Here is a 15,656-nt window from a genome sequence, read left to right as displayed (position 1 = left end):
AGCCGTGCGATGGTGCGATGGTAAAGCGACGGAGTGGCTCCTTTCTACCGACAATAAATTACAAAACAATAAATAGTACCTTACACAGCTACGCGCGTGGGAAAAAGGGAGATATTGTGGGGGGGGGGGGGGGCTTCTTAACATCTAGCACAACGTTTTTCTTTTCCACTTCACAGGGCATAAGGGCTGCAGAACTGGTAGACAAGCCGTTGGGAGCGTTCGGTTTTCTGCATGATGCCCTTCTTGTAGTACTGCCGTATCGAACGCGAAAGCTTATCGTAATTCATGGCGGGTCGGTTCTTGCGGCGACCCCAAAGTCGAGCGACACGCACTGAATCCTCGATCTTAAACACACCCTTCGATCGGTCGATCCAGCGGATCGCGTTCTGGTGCTGGTCCGGGCTGGCCAGCAGCTCCTTTAGGAACTGCCACAGGTGGATGTGTGAGCCACCGTGGCGTGCTTTCGGTGCCGGACCGGGCTGACCTGTACCGGTGCTCGTGGATGGTCCTCCACCGGCTGACGAGGAGCTTCCGGGGCTTTCCATTGGGACGTCTTCGTCGTCATCTGGAAGTGAAATGAAGCGTACGGGTTTAGGCGTTGTGTTGGGGGGGCTTTAAGCAAGGTTACAATGTTTTAAAAAAAGGTTGAATACATTAGATTCCATTCGATCAGGTGCTCTTTTTGGCGGTTGTCTCACTGTTCCGCAGAGATGGTCACGCACTTTCGAACATCTCAAACACCTTTACAGCGCAAATAAACAGCTTTCGCAGGTTCTTAAACGTTAAACTATAGCTTGTCTGGTGTATATCTGTGTCACGTTGTTCAATTAAAAGTGCGTTGTGTGGCCAATCTGCCAGTCGAACAGGGGGAAAGCAACACCCGAGACACACGACGGCACCGGCACAATTACCATAATCGTATGCAAAAAAAAAAAAGAACACGAGCTGCGATTCCAACCGTCAACGACGTTGACGCTGTCACCGAGCAGGGTCTGACTGGTGGACAAAGAGAAATTGAGAAAGAGATCTGGGAGCGAGAAAAATGACGCAAAAGCATGAGTTTTTTTTGAGATGGTGGGGAGAAAAAAGCTCCTTCTTGCACAATTAAAACCGAGTGTGTTAGGGGTGATGAAAAACAAAAAAAAAAAAACAATGTAATCTCACCCAATCTTGCCTTATGCAGAGGCCAACTGCTAAATGATTACCCTCCAATATGGTGCCCAAAATCGGACAGCGCGAGGTGGCTCCTTGCGGGGAGCTTTCGCTGGATAACAAAACCGTTTGCGAAGGAATAAAGAGACAGTGGGTGACGCGAGCGTACCCTGTTGGAGCCTGCAGACGAACGGCCCAGAGAAAGCCAAACCACGGAAAAGGTAAAAGGGTTGCTCTTTGCAAAAGGGTTGTCTGAACGAAGGCGGGAGGCAGCTTTCGCCCTTGCCGCTCCCACCCACCCGCTCCCCCCCTCTCTTCCCTCAAAACACCACGTCTCTCTTGACCGGCCACTTTCGCTATCCCGCCAGCTTGCTTTTTTTTGCTCTCTCGCTCTCGCTCTCTCACACGCCTTGTTGCACGATAAAGGTAAACCTCAAGGACGTTCGGGATGGTTATGCATCGATCGGACCCGGTTTCGTCGGTTGCGACGCAAAACATACGTCGGTGGTGATGGGTGGGAGGGCAGCCACCCCCGTTTCTCTGTGGCAAAAACTGGCGAGTGATCGTAAAGTGAAAGATCGCGTGGAGGCAAAAGTCAGCTGAACAAACTGCCCGCACCCTGCGTGGGTTGGTGGGAGACGAGCAGGGGGGGGGGGGGGGAGAATTGGGTGGAATTGGTGGAAGGAGGGGGCTGTAAAGGTTCGTCCATCCGATGATGGAACCATTTTCTCCGCACCTTCCCTACCCTTTTCTCCGATCCCCGTTTTCCGTCGGGGGAAGGGTTTTAGCTTTCCTTCCATGTTTGCTTTCTTTATGCCGGGGTCTTTGGGTTTCCCCCCACCCCCCCGCCTCTCTCTCTCTCCTCGCACTCACTGACTGGCAGATTTTCGCGATCTCCAACACGCGGTGATCGTTTCTTAGCGCAAACGCATCCAACACTTGGCAACGAAACCGCCACGGTGTGCACGTGTGTGCAGGTGTGCGCAAGCGGCTCTTTCGTATGATGGGGGTGAAGGTTTTTTTTTTCTTGTTGTTTGCGATCGGCACGGAATAGCAAAACTCCGCGCCCGCGAACGAATTGCAAGACCAAATAGGCACAAATCAGCGCGTTACGTGAAAGAAATCTCACTGCGGCGGTGAAAGAGAGATGCGTTTTTGGGTGGGGAGAGGGGGTGTGAATTGGCCATGTTGGGAGTTGGGGGGGGGGGGGGGTGGAATAATACGATCGAAAGTATGCGGCGTTTGTGACTCCCCACCCACCCCTACTTTGGGGGAGAAAATGTTTGTTTATCATTTCGTGCGCTGGTGTGCGTTTTTGTTTGTCTGATGGCGTGCCAAAAAATGAGGCTAATGAGGGTGGTTTTGATCTCTGATTGAGATTGAATATGAGCACAAACTATACGAATGGGTTGTGGGTAGCCGTTTGCCAAAGGCCACCGTTTCCAATACACCTTTTCGATGCTTAGCTTTGTCTTATTGATTATTGCTGCGGTAAATAAAAAACACTCTTTTGCGCAGCAAAATACAGCTTCGCGAATGTTGTTCTTTTGCCGTAAATCAGCTTGCTTCCTTTCCAAACCCCATCTGGGAGCAATGGTTCGTTCCCGAAAATAAAACAACGTGCAAAACAAAACGGGCAAAAGCATAAGGGAACGGCAGAAAGCAAATGCCAACAGAGGAGGAACGTATACACAAAAAAAAAAAACTGCCCGCGAACCAGCCAAGAGAGAAGGGTTGCGCCGGTTGAAACGCGCAACCTCCCCCCCCGCGAAGAGCGATCGTAATTCCGAAGGTCGTTCCAAGGAAACGGCCCGGGGCGATGTTTGTGCACCGTGTGTGTGTGTGTGTGTTTTCGGCCAGCCAGTTGGAGAAGGGAACCCTTTTCCGATGGAGCGAGCCGGTTTTGGGTGGGTGCTGGTGCGAAAGGGTGAACCCAACGCTACATAAAATCAATTTCACCAGAGAAAGTCTGCCGAGTCTGATCAAGCGTAGAGGCCTGCCGGGGAGCGTTGAGACGCGGTTTGTGTATCGATAAACGAGCGCCGAGCGGAGTGTATCGTGTTTGCGGGGGTTTTTCAGTGCGAATGGTTCATCAAATTGCTTGTAAAGGTGTTTGCAGATGTTTGAGAGCAAATTTGCGCAAAGCCGCAGTTTGATGATCAAGGCATGGAAGAGTTGTAAAAATGGGTGTTTTCAAAAATTGTGTTTTAAATCAACATTTTACGCATATCCGGAGGTTATTCCAGATATAGAAAAAGACTGATTTTATGCTTTGTAATTTGCATAATTACGAAATGAATCTAAATTTTTACATCATTGATTATGAATATGTTATCTTCCAATATTTGTATCATATTGGTGATCTTTTGATGTTTCAAATGAAAAAAAAGCTATTTAGCTTCTAAGCTTTTTTTCATTTGAAACATCAAAAGATCTCCAATATGATGCAAACATGTTACACCCTTTACGGAGCTTTAAAACGTGAGTTTTATTGTAGCCAAAAAGAACACCAAATGATGTCACAGCCCTATCAGAAGAAGGTAATATTTGCCATTCCCAGCAATGAGAAAACACTTGCCCACAGTATTGCGAAACACCCGATTACAGATCCATGCACGCGTTAGAGCCCAAAACTCGATTCGAGACTTACCATCACTGATGTCGTCGTTCATGGAGTCACTGTCGAAGTTCTCCACCATCGGAGGGCTCGTGCTTGGTCCAGGTCCGACTACACTACCAGCTCCCATCTCGAGCCCAAGCATCATACCATCAACGGCCAGCCCACTTTGGAAGCTGTTAGTCGACAGGACGCATCCCATCGGTGAGATGACACCCCCAGGCAGCCCATCAGTAACCATGCTGTCGATCGTCGCATTATCGCCCACCATCAGCCGGTGAATTTGCTTCCACAGCTCCAGATAACCGTGCAGCTTATCGCCACCCTGTTTGTGTGTGAGAGATGAAAGAGAAGCGCTTGGTTAGGTTATGGGTGGAAAAATTGAGCACCCTTTCGGGGATGGGGGGACAAAAATGGCTGCCCGCAGTCGGTTCAATTTGAATGGAATGCCGACCGAGACTGGTTTTTCCTTCACGGGTTGGTGTTACGACGCCATCTCGTCGCCGCCACCGACGACGACGACGACGACGAGAAGCGTTACAAATAGCATGGAATCGCGGTGAAAGTGAAAAGCCGACCGTGCGCACGTCAAAATGGCAATCGGTTTTTGGGCAAAAGGAGTGAGGAGGGGGAGTCGTGAAGGGAGGTGATCGAGGGTTAGCGGAGGCAAATCCAGTTCCAGTGAGAAAAGAAGGAGCAACAAAAAAAAAACGAGACAAGAAACAAACCCGCAAACCAACAAACGCAAACAACCGATTTTGGCGGCTCGCGATCGCGATCAACACCACGCTGGATCGTAGTGGTGTGTGCGTGCGATCGAGTGTTGATCGCGCGGCTGACGTCATCGGTGATCGTGTTCGGTAACCGGTGGAAAGTGGGGGCAGAAAAATGAGCCAGAGTTTCGAGCTTACCTGTGGAATACGGCGCACGAACTCGTCCAGTGGCAGGGCGGCCAGCTGGGCGCCATTCTCCGGAAACAGTGCTGCCAGATTGTCCAACCGCGGCAGGAAGTACTTGCTCATGGCAAGCTCGAGCCACTGATGTACCTTGGTCGTGGGCCACAGCTTGGGATCTGTTTGGGGTTGGAAACATAGGCAGGCCCATTAGCTGCGCGTCCTCTAGCAGTAGGATCTTGAGGTTCTTTTTGGGGACCTAAAAACACCTACCTGAAGGGATGCCCAACTCCGCACACGCCGCCTGCACGCCATTCTTCATCTCCTGCAGCGCGAACTCAAACACCGGCCCAATATCGGCGTGGGTCGTCAACCCACCGATCAGCGAATCCAGCTCTAGCGGTTTCAGATTGTGCCGCCGCTGGAAGCTCGTATCCTGCAGGTGTTCCCGCAATATCTGAAACCCGCCCTTTGCTGGAGCCGTCGACTCGTGCGTGTAACCGCTCTCCACCTTTACGGAGCCCGGTGAAGGTGTCGACGAAGGATCCTCCGTCGAACCGCCGAGCAGCGCGTCCAGATCGATGCTTGTCTCCGCACCGGAGTCGTACTCGATCTTGATCGGTTGGTACGGTGACAATCTGTGCTGTTCTGACCTTCCACCGGTGTGTGGCAGCTGATGCGGATGATCCAGCAACCCGTACGAGGACGCCGTCGATTCCGGCGATGCTGGGTTGCTGCTGATGATGCTGCCACAGCTGCTGTAACCGCTACTGCTGCTCCAACCGTCCGACCAGGCGTGCTCCTGTTTCATCTGCGCCGGCATCGGAGGCCGACCCCCGGCCGCCGGCACGTCGTGGAAGATGGTCGCCGGGATGTACTCCGGGCTTGGGGCCGGCCCACCGAACGCCACCAACTGCTGCTGCTGCTGCTGCGATTGAGGGCTGAGTGGGACCTCACCGTCACTCGGCACAAGTGACAGATCGAACAGCTCCGCATATGAGGCGTACACGTCCGACACGTAGTTCCCAGCCGGCACGGTTTGCGGTGTCTGTGGAACCGAAAGCAAAGCGAGAGGGAGGCGTTACACTACGGGCTTTATCCACACGCACCAAGGTAAGGCTAAACCTTGCCTGAAACCTAAGCTAAACCTCGCACAGCGCTCTCAGCGTGTCGATCGAGGCGCGTCCGCAACATATCACAGACTAGGCCACACTGGACCTAGAACAGGGTGCAGCAGTACTAGATGCTAGATGCCGATGGGTTTCATTCCCCATGGGAGGGGGGGGGGGGACAGGTTTTCCGTGTGTGTGAAGCTGCATGACGTCGGTGTGAGCACGTCAGAACGGCAACCAGAAAAGGAGACGGAATAGAACTCTACGAGGGCCTCTTACTACTACCGTCACCGATTCGCGCTTCCTACTCCGTCACGTTTCGCAACACCCTTTTGGTGGGGTTTTTTTTTTTTTTTTTTTTTTTAAAGGTGTTGCGTTGTGTTCTCAGCCCCATACTCCCATTCCAAGACGCTTGCGGGTCTCTGTGAATCGGCGATGAGCTCACAAACATGCTGGAGGTCTGCGTCATCTCGCGACCTAACGTGGTTTTGTACATCGCAACGCAAACCTCTACTTCCTGCATCCAGCACTGCTCAAAAGCTAGCGTCAAGCATCAACTGCTCCTGCCAGTTCCTCGTGCTATTGCGAGCTCACCTTGTTTTCCACGTGTTTCGCTAACTCACTGAGCAACTGCTCAGCAATGCGTGCCAGTTGCTCCAGCACGGCACTATTCTTTCGCCTAACCGCTTGGTACGATTGTTCTAACATTGCGCTAGCGAAGGAACCCCGCTTTGGTGAATTGTTTGGGTGAAAACTCGACCTGTCAAACGGCGTGTCGTGGGCTTTATACCTTTATACGTCTCTTATCACGGCATTGTATCGGCGGCGGCTCGTTATCGAAAGGAGTGGACCTGATTTTTTTTTTAGGTTAGCATTTTCGCTGGTAAGTGGCATTAGAAAATTGGCAAAATGATCGCGAAACACCGGGCGCGGGCAACGCGAAATTTTGGGTGCTGATAAGGATGTGGACGATTGTGGATAGCATCTTTCCTAGAATTCCGCCCACTTTTGCTGAAAAGCACGCATTTCTTTATCATCGGCCGCTGAATCTGTCTGGTCGTATGAAACCATTCGAGCGGGTTCTTCGAACCATTTGAGCTCCCTGCACATGTTTGCTTTTCGCGGAAGGAAAAGGTCAACCGAGAGTAACGATCTGGGGGAATAATTGCTCCACGCTGGAGCAGCTCCATCGGCTCAGGTAGCGTAATGATCTAAATTTAGCATTTGCTTCTCCCGATCGTACGGTCAAATAAACGCACCATCATCCATTCGTCATCGAGCGCGATCATCATCGATCCACCGGTGCGCATTTGGGGTGCCGAAAAATGGGTGGAAAAATGGAAAACATTATGGCACACGTTTCGGTCCGGTGGTCTCGTGCGGATGGGTGGAAAAATTGCATTTTTCCGCGCGAATCACACGGCTTGACGTCAGGTTTTTCGTTAGATCTTGTGTCGGTGTCGGTGACGTCGGAAAAGCGACCGGCAATATGCGCGCGTCCGCGATTCCGGACACCGAGATCGTTGTCTACGCGTGTCCGATTAGCGGGAAATCTGTACGAGATGTTCGCGAAAGCTTTTCGCATTGTTGCAATTCGGTGGGAAAAAAAATAAACGCCCCGGCAGGTAACGTAACGCCACCGATTGACGTTTTTCCGCGGGTGTATTATTGCCCGGTGGGATTCGGGGAATCGCTTGGGAGTGTTCTGGACGTATTTAGCACATCACGCGGTTAGGTAGGCGCGTTAATTCGAACACAATTTCCTTCTCCAAAGCCGTGACGTTGCGATATGAGAAGTGAATTAATTACACCGCTGCCGTATGAGCCGTGAATGGACAAAAAAAAGCAGTATATTCTCAATAAGCCCTGCTCCTCATACCGCGTTGAGTGAGTGCAAATAGCAATAGGGTGCGGGATCTCGAGCTGGCTGCAAAAATGTATGCACCCAACCTTCACCGTCTTCAGGCGTGAGCTGTTCAAACCCGGCACGATCGCACGATCACGTACCGTGTCAATTGTTCTATGCTGTGGCACACCTTAAACCGCGATCGAATTGTTTATGCAAGGGACACCGGCCTGAAACCTCCCTCCGCGGACATGATAAATATTTATGCCAGCAAACCGGCAGGTGCATTTCAGCAAAACGGCCAGTTTGCATGCGTCCCGACGGGAAAAACAAATTCACCTCCTTCCATGGGCAGCTCGATACGGGAATTTAAACAACTCACCTCGCTGGGTGAAGGGGCTCAACTTTCTGCCACGCACGCTGAAATCTAATGAAGCTGCTTTCTGTGATGGCTTTCGAGGCGCTTTCGACAACAACGCGGCGCTGTTAAAGGCAATTCCGCGAGACGAGAACCACACGGCCACCGATAAGGAAACAAGCCGCGCGAAGAAAGTGTCCACCGAAAGGATCGCGCTAGAATCACGAATCCGGTAGAATGCCGTCGGCTGCCCAGGTTGGGTATGGTTTCGCCCGGGACTGGTTATTCTGCCAAGCTGCGAGCTTTGTTGGTTTTTGTCCTCGCCCTTTTGCTCGGTACTTTCCCCCACCGGGAACCGGGCAGGCACGATCTGGAGCAATTAAATTAGAGCCAAGTCCTCGTTTTCCATTGCTGGCGCGCGGGACAGGTTTAGGAACTGGCAGATGGCAGCCATCCCCATCGCAAACTGCGGAAGTAACTCTCGACTTCTACGAGCCCTTATCGGGTGATGGTGATAGCAGCAGGTTTCTGGCGTGGTTCAATCAAACCAGCTCGTGGAAGATGAATGAGTCTAGGGCGTGAATGGGAGATGCGCAAAGAGGTGCATTATGGGTCTGGGGCTGAGCTTTTGAGGGCAACCATGGGTGCGCATAAAACCTACTTTACGACGAGCCTTTGTTGCATCGCCCAAGGGGATGGACAATCGTCTTTTTCGTGTTTCGAACAATTGTAAGCATCTGTTTTCTTTGCATGTAATAATGATCAATAAATGGCAAAACCTTTATTAGAAGGCTTTCTTGAAGATAAGATATCTATAAGGTGTTGCTAAGCCGAGAAAAGAGGGCTTAGTTGGCAAGAAAACAGTGGAATGATAAGAAGATATTAGTTCACAACAATGGTTCATGATTTAAATGATTAAAAAATGATGTTGATCGTTCAATATCCCTGATATCAATTTACTTACGATAATGTTAATTTATAACAACGATAATGTGGCATATATAAATTACTTACGATAGTGTGCTTTTAATGGAGGGGGGGGGGTTTCAATGCTTAAAAAAATGATATTGTTCGTTCAATATCTCTGATAACAATTTACTTACGATAATGTGCATTTAACCCAATGATAATGTGGAAAGTATAATTTAGTTAGAGTGCGACACAAACACACGATAGTATCGGGTTCGAATCTCGACTGAGCCTCCACCGTATGCAAAACTTAATTATCCAGCAACGTAAAAATTCTCTGTCATAGAAAGTCTTAGCTTTTAGCTTAGCAAGACACAGGCCTTGACCGTACACCGGTTGTTGAGAGCCATTTAAGAAGAAGTAGAATGTGCTTTTAATTGAACATAATTAAAATAGCTAAGATGATAAGTAGACATTAGTTCACAACATTGGTTTATGCTTCCAATGATTGAAAACAGTAATAATAATACAAAACATTGTTTATTTAACTACTCTAGGAAACGGCGAACATATCTGTCTTTCGATAATGTGCTTTTGATTGATCATAATTATGCAGGTAAGTATATCCATTCTCTTGGTAAGTCTGTTAAGCGAATGCAGCTGCTGTATTCACACCTAGTTTGCAAATGCTACCCAACCAAACCTACCCGCAAATAGGTCTTCTGATGTGAGATTCTTGATCCTAGAACGTTTCCAAACAGCTAAAACAATAAATTTAAGCACCCTCTCGTGCCACAACAACAGCGCACCGATCGCGTGCGCCTGCCAACCGCAAATGTGAGACCCGCGCCAGCCCAGCCAGCATAGCCCGGTTTCGCATTAGTATGCAGGAATCTGGTAACATTATGCAAAATTAACTACCGATATCGCTGCGTCAGGCAAGGGTGATCAGCCAGTGGATCGCTGGGCTGAAAACGAAAAAAAAAACCATCCGAAAACCGTTGCCAAAAGTCAACCCCCAGCGAGCGTCTTCTAAATGCCGAATCCAACACGGCATTTACCGGCTGGACCGGTTCTCCTGGGGGTGGTTCGAAGGGGGCGGGATGCTTGGGAGGAGCTTGGGAGGATCGCGGAAGCATAGTTTAAAGCTTGCTCCCTTCACTTCCAGCTGCCGTTCCCAATGCCTCCTCAGATCGTTCACCGATTGACGCGAATCGGATTGGCTGCCATTTTGTCGACCGGTTTGCGCTGCGAGAATCGGGCACTTGTAAGCCTGAAGGAGGCTGGCTCTAGAACTGTGCTACCAGTTTGAGCCGGTTTCATGATCGTGTTTGTACGCGCCCATCGGCTAGACAACGAAATTGCACCCTCTGTGGTACGAGCCGTACGGCACTTTCAATTTTAGAACAAGTCACGCGCGCCATTTTGGAGGACATTTTGTCGCAGGAAAATCGCCACCGTCCGTCAAAGGGGGCTGCATATCGATCGAACCACCCGGTTCCCGGTGGCGCAGCCTTGAGATGTTCGGGGAAGCTGACTTGAGATGGGTGTTGCGCAATGGGTGCGAGGCTTTCACCACGATCACGGAGGACGACTAGGCGTGTGCGGCAGTTTTTGGGTCATCGTCGCAGGATAGGCACCGCAGGGTTGCGCGCTGTGAGTGAAAGTGAAAGGTAACCGCAGCGCAACCCGAAAACGGTTTGTGACGTCAAACATTTGAAAGCGCACCCGGTGGGTAAGTGGTCGTGATTCAGTTTCTGCGCTTCAGGTAGCGTATCGGTTTGGGTAGCTCGCGAGGTTGCAGGTTGCACAAGACGAATCGCGTGAGTCAACGAAGCTACGTCAACGTATCTAACCTTCGCTTACGGTGATGGTCAGTTTGGCTAGGAAATACCCAAAAGCCTGCATGGGTTGCAGAATCTCGCATTCGTTACGTAAGGAGCCAGCGAGCGTGTGCGCGCGAGAGAGAGCGAGAGAGCGCAAGAACGCAACGCTCATCGATTGCTTAAGATGCGGGAAAAACCCCAGGGCTCGAGTGGCACAGTCCACCCCAAAGCCATGACGAGTGCTTTTCGGAGACTTGTGTGCGAGTTGGCGAGCGCACAAGCGACGAACTCGTTTTCTGCAACGAATCGCTAAGTTGTAAAGCACGTCGGATTTGCGTGGCGTATGTTGTGGAAGGCGACAAGATTCAACCGCTCTCGGTGGACAATCGATCGTAGACCGTGATCTTGCCACCCTGCGGGCGAAGGCTTGGCCCAACAGACCTCAAAAAGGGCTCTGCGGTGAATGGCGTACTTGTCGCGTCCGGAGTGGGTGCCGCTTGAAAGGCAGAATGTGGCTTTTATATATCACGGCTCAAGGTTGTGCGGTTGGAGAATTCCAGGACCCTGCCAGGAAACGGTGTGCCCTAAGCGCTATGTGTCGTGTGCTGCTGTTCACACGACACAAGCCGCACAATCAATCGGTTAGCACAGCTGGGCTCCGGTTGTAAAAAACAAAACCCCGCAAAAAGCCGTGAGCCATGAGCGACCCACGACTAATCCGGATTTGCAGAACCGCAGCGCCGCACTGGAAACTGTCACGAGCTGGAATCCAGATCGTTTCCTGGTGCTGCCGGCCCGTGTCTATATTTAGATTGCTCATTATTGATCGCAAACCCGGGGTGCGCGATTTTATCGCTCGATCACCGGAGATTGACGCACGTAAACGGTGCTGATTTGGCGCGTTCTCAAATGACTTTAAATGAGCTTCATCAGTATGCCGCCACCGGTGGCACGGTTTCCAAGATCGTGGCGTCGTCGCCATTGTCCCCATTGTGTGTTCGCTGAGCTAGCGGATGCTTGATCGAGGTGGAAGCAATAAACATGCGTTCTCTACTACTGCCAGGCCGTTCGACTGCTTCACGTTCTACGAAATCATTATTTTGGCGAGGCGCGAGGGATTTTTCGTTCTGTTCGTTTTTGACGACATAACCGACACGCTGACCATTCGCTTTGTGGACGCTTATTGCGTCTTAAACGAGAAACCGTTGTAAAAGTCACCGTGCGGAACAATCGACACCTCCGGCAAGTACGCCTTCATGCACCCACGCGAGTTGGGGGGGGAGGGATGGCATAAAATTTGTTCAATAAAATACACCAGCGAATAAAAGTGAAAGTCCTGCACAAGGTGTTGCAATTTTACCGACCCACACCCGCCAGCCGGCCATTTTGCGTAGAAAGCTTTTTGTGCAGAAAGTAGTGGCACTTGGGGTGGAGAAATTTGCCCGCACACTCGGCGAAACCATCCATAAACACGTCAAATGGAAAAGAACAAAGTGTGTGCGGGTGTTCCCGCGAGTGGTTGAAGGTCGACGGTGTGGCGACGAAAAATGGCACACACTGTTTTATGGCCGGTTGTTGGAGCCACCCTAACACGACACGAGCTAACGCCACGTTGGGGTGGTGCGTCTTAGGGCAGCTGTGCGAGATGATGTCATCCGCGGTGTAGCCATGTTGGATTAGTGCCATGTGGGTGTGTTGGTGTGTTCAGGTGGTGCCCGAGATGGATGTGGCTGGCTGTAGGCCATCCTAAGCTCGTCGCTTTCGTCATGCCTTGGATTCCGATTCCGTGCAGGAGGCACCTGCTGGCATTATGTTTTTGTATTTAGCTTCAAAACAACCTCATCACGATCATCGCACGTCGCAATTGCTCCACTGAAATAGACAGTGATGTGTGATTTTCTAGCATTTTTTTTGCGATGTCACAACACTCCTTCTGTCCCTGGCACGCTTCTCGTCGCTAATGGGCCAGGCAAACTGGTGAAATGGTGTAACATTCCATCAGAGTGTGATTATCGGTCCTCTGGACGATCGATAGAAAGCCCACACACGGGCCGGGAGATGGCTTTATACTTGTGAAACCTGCAAACCGCTGACTAAGCATCCGTTGGTTGCAGCGGATATATATATTTTTGCATATGCACTCGAAAAGAAAACCATACGGGAGAGTGAGTAAGCGCGCTCGTTTTCCTAATGACGTCCGTCGCAACCGGTCCGTTCACTGGGCGTCCTGGGACCGGTGGGGTGTTTGCTCGCGAAATTAATTCCACGATCACCTGTTGGGGGGGGTTTTGTGTTGGGCCCAAGTGGGAAGGAAGCGATCGTCATGTTTGTTTAATCACCGATATGATGCATCTATCAGTGGTATCGTTTCACCAAGGATTCGATTGAAGGAATGCGGGAAAATTAATGTTCCCGGGCAGGGGGATAACGAGAGATTGGCTTTTATGACGTTCGGTTTATGGAATGAGTCAGTAATTGAGCAAGAGAGCGTTGAGAGATTTAAATTAACAATTATTATGGACAGCACTTGGAATAAAATAGTTATTGCCATGGGACAATTATTCAAATGATGTGATTTATGGCTTCTGTCAAATGTCAAAAATGTGTTCTAAAAAAAGTGTTCTAGAATGTTTGATGGAGCAGCATGGTGGTTCTTGAGCCACGTTTTGGGTGGATTTCAAAATGAACTTTTTTTTCTTAAGCAATGTGAATCATGGTTATTGTGATGTTTATTAAATAAATTACTCTTCAACGTATGACAAAACGATCGGAAGCATTTGATTTGAGCCATCCGTGTAGGCAAATCACATTAGCACAATGGTACTAAAAACTAGTTCAATCTTCAAGCAAAGCATGCGGTGGTTCCCAAAATCTAACCAAAACCCGATATACCCATTCGCAAATGCCATTCAGTGAGCGCGTGCTGCACCAGTTTACTAGAATGACCATGCTAATTGCACCCCGAAAAGGGAAGACGGTACTAAATAAATTAGCACCATCATAAACCATCGAAAACCGAGGGGGCGATTCCGTTTCGCGGTTTTCGCGCAAAGGCAAAACTTAAACAAATAAAGCAAAGCGCACACACACACACCGAGTTTGTGTCACTCTCGGTGTTTGTAAGCTTCCCTTGGCTTGGCGGTTGGTGGCAAAAGGAAGCAGCAAGGGTGAAAAAGCGAACAAAAAACGTAAAAGAGGAGCTAATAATCGCGCCATTTGCCGTGGGGTCCCCGTAGGGCTTCAGGTGCACCGGTTGGAACGAAATTAGCTATTCCATCGCCATTGCGCGGCGCGCGCGTTCCCGAGGGCGGTTGGCATAAATGCGTTTTAATTACAACCACACAAACGCTTGGTGGAGGCGCCCCGTACCCAACCCACTCCCTTGGGGGGGGGTGGGATGAAACTCGCCACAGACACACGCAACGAGCGTTTGTAGCTAAGGGATGTGAAAGACGTGGAGACGCGCAAAAACAACCAAAAAGTGCGTCACTGCTAAGATGAACGTCTCGCGTCGGGATGAACACACCGGTCGCGCATCGGAAAGCACGCCGAATGAATCGACGAAAGAAATTACATCACGCGTTTTCTTATCGCGTCAGCGTGCGCTTGGCCTTAAAGTGCGTGAGTAGCCACCAGCTTACCTTCTCCTTCGGGTAGAGCATCATCTCGTACTCCATTGTTGTGCAGTTGCCGCGGGGTTATTTGTTTTGTTTACGCCCGCACGGTGGTAATGATGGTAAGGGTGTGGGTGTGTGTGCGCCAACGTCGGTGATGACGGCGCGTTATCAAATCAGGTCCCGGTATGGAATTCGCAAGTGCTGCTGATTGTGCCACAAGCCACTGACACCGGTGCTCGAACGTTATTATTTCACCTTTCACTGTAAACCCTCGCTTGGGTTTGTCTGAATCGATGATTTATTTTTTATTTTTTGGTTCGGTTTGGATGTTCGGAAAAAAAGCTTTAAAGCTCTCGTGTGCGAGGTGTGTCCTAAGTTCAAAAATCCTACCACCTTCGCGTTTGTTTAATCTTCGTTTTTACAATTTTTCTTTTCCACTTCCAACACACTGAGCAAACACACGCGCAAGGACCCACGCTGATCCACGATCGGAGGATCTTTCACCCGGGCTTCGTATACAACGCGATAAGCGCATTCGCGGGTGGCGCTATCAGTTCACGCGACGGTCAATTCCGCTGCTAGATGGCACACTCCGGGTCCCACTTGAAGTGATTCGTTCGTTCGCTTGTTTGCCTGCGGCTTCCAAACGGTACGGCTCGTACGGCTGCAGATTGGCCGCAGATAAACCTTCGACCTTCGGTCTGCGTGTCGCGGTTTTAGCTCAAGTGGCGACCTTCCTGGCCACCGTTCGGATGCGGCGCAGCGTAATGTTCATGCACGGTTCGTGCCGTTTTCCAGTGTTCATCGCGTTCCTGTTCATCGAATGTTTAATGGCACGCAGGATGACAGCTTTTCGGGGCGTTTGGGGGTTGAATTTATTTATTTTTTTTTTCGATTCCTTGACACACCACACAAAACACTGACCACAAAACTAACCCGACTGGGGGGAGGGATTAAACGAGTAATATTCACACACCACCACGCGTCACTCTTGCAGGCGCCAAGCAAGCTTTCAAACCGCTCCGTTCAACGCTCGATTCGTGAATAGCCGAGCAGTTCGCAAACTCGGCTCGCTTAAGCCGAACGAGAGCCGCGAACGGGCGCAAAAATCCCCCCCCCAGTCGCCGTATCTGTCTGGCGTGGGGCTTCCCTTTCTGGCGCGCGTTAAACAACCTTGACTCTCTTGGGAGTGAACGAGAGAGAGAGAGAGAGATGGGAGCGCACATACCGTGGGGGGTTAAGCCGTGCGCGCGTTCAAGATGTAAGATGGGGGGGGCCCCAACGATGGATCGCGCGAAACCGAACTTGTTTGCGTCGTTGGGGCGC

At 50.4% G+C, this 15,656-nt stretch overlaps 1 protein-coding gene across 1 annotated transcript; it reads right to left on the bottom strand.

Annotated features, from left to right (window-relative positions):
• Positions 1–170: 170 nt before the first annotated feature.
• LOC128732146 (DNA-binding protein D-ETS-4) lies at positions 171–14,390 on the bottom strand. The gene is made up of 5 exons (XM_053825315.1): positions 14,355–14,390; positions 4,936–5,710; positions 4,681–4,841; positions 3,803–4,094; positions 171–565 (listed from the first exon to the last, which is right to left on the bottom strand). Exons 1-5 carry the CDS (start codon positions 14,388–14,390, stop codon positions 171–173), a joined length of 1,659 nt encoding a protein of 552 aa, XP_053681290.1.
• Positions 14,391–15,656: the final 1,266 nt, after the last annotated feature.

The sequence above is a fragment of the Anopheles nili genome, chromosome 2 (assembly GCF_943737925.1).
Source record: "Anopheles nili chromosome 2, idAnoNiliSN_F5_01, whole genome shotgun sequence".
Taxonomy (NCBI): domain Eukaryota; kingdom Metazoa; phylum Arthropoda; class Insecta; order Diptera; family Culicidae; genus Anopheles; species Anopheles nili.
Note: the sequence above shows the minus strand (reverse complement) of the source record. Positions and strands in the feature narration are given on the sequence as shown.

Excerpts from the sequence above, each read along its gene's own strand:
- LOC128732146 (XM_053825315.1), bottom strand. The coding sequence starts at position 14,390 with ATGGAGTACGAGATGATGCTCTACCCGAAGGAGAAG. Across the intron at positions 4,842-4,935 it reads GGAGTTGGGCATCCCTTCAG|ATCCCAAGCTGTGGCCCACG; the intron begins GTAGGTGTTTTT and ends AACCCCAAACAG. Across the intron at positions 4,095-4,680 it reads TCGTGCGCCGTATTCCACAG|GGTGGCGATAAGCTGCACGG; the intron begins GTAAGCTCGAAA and ends ACACACAAACAG.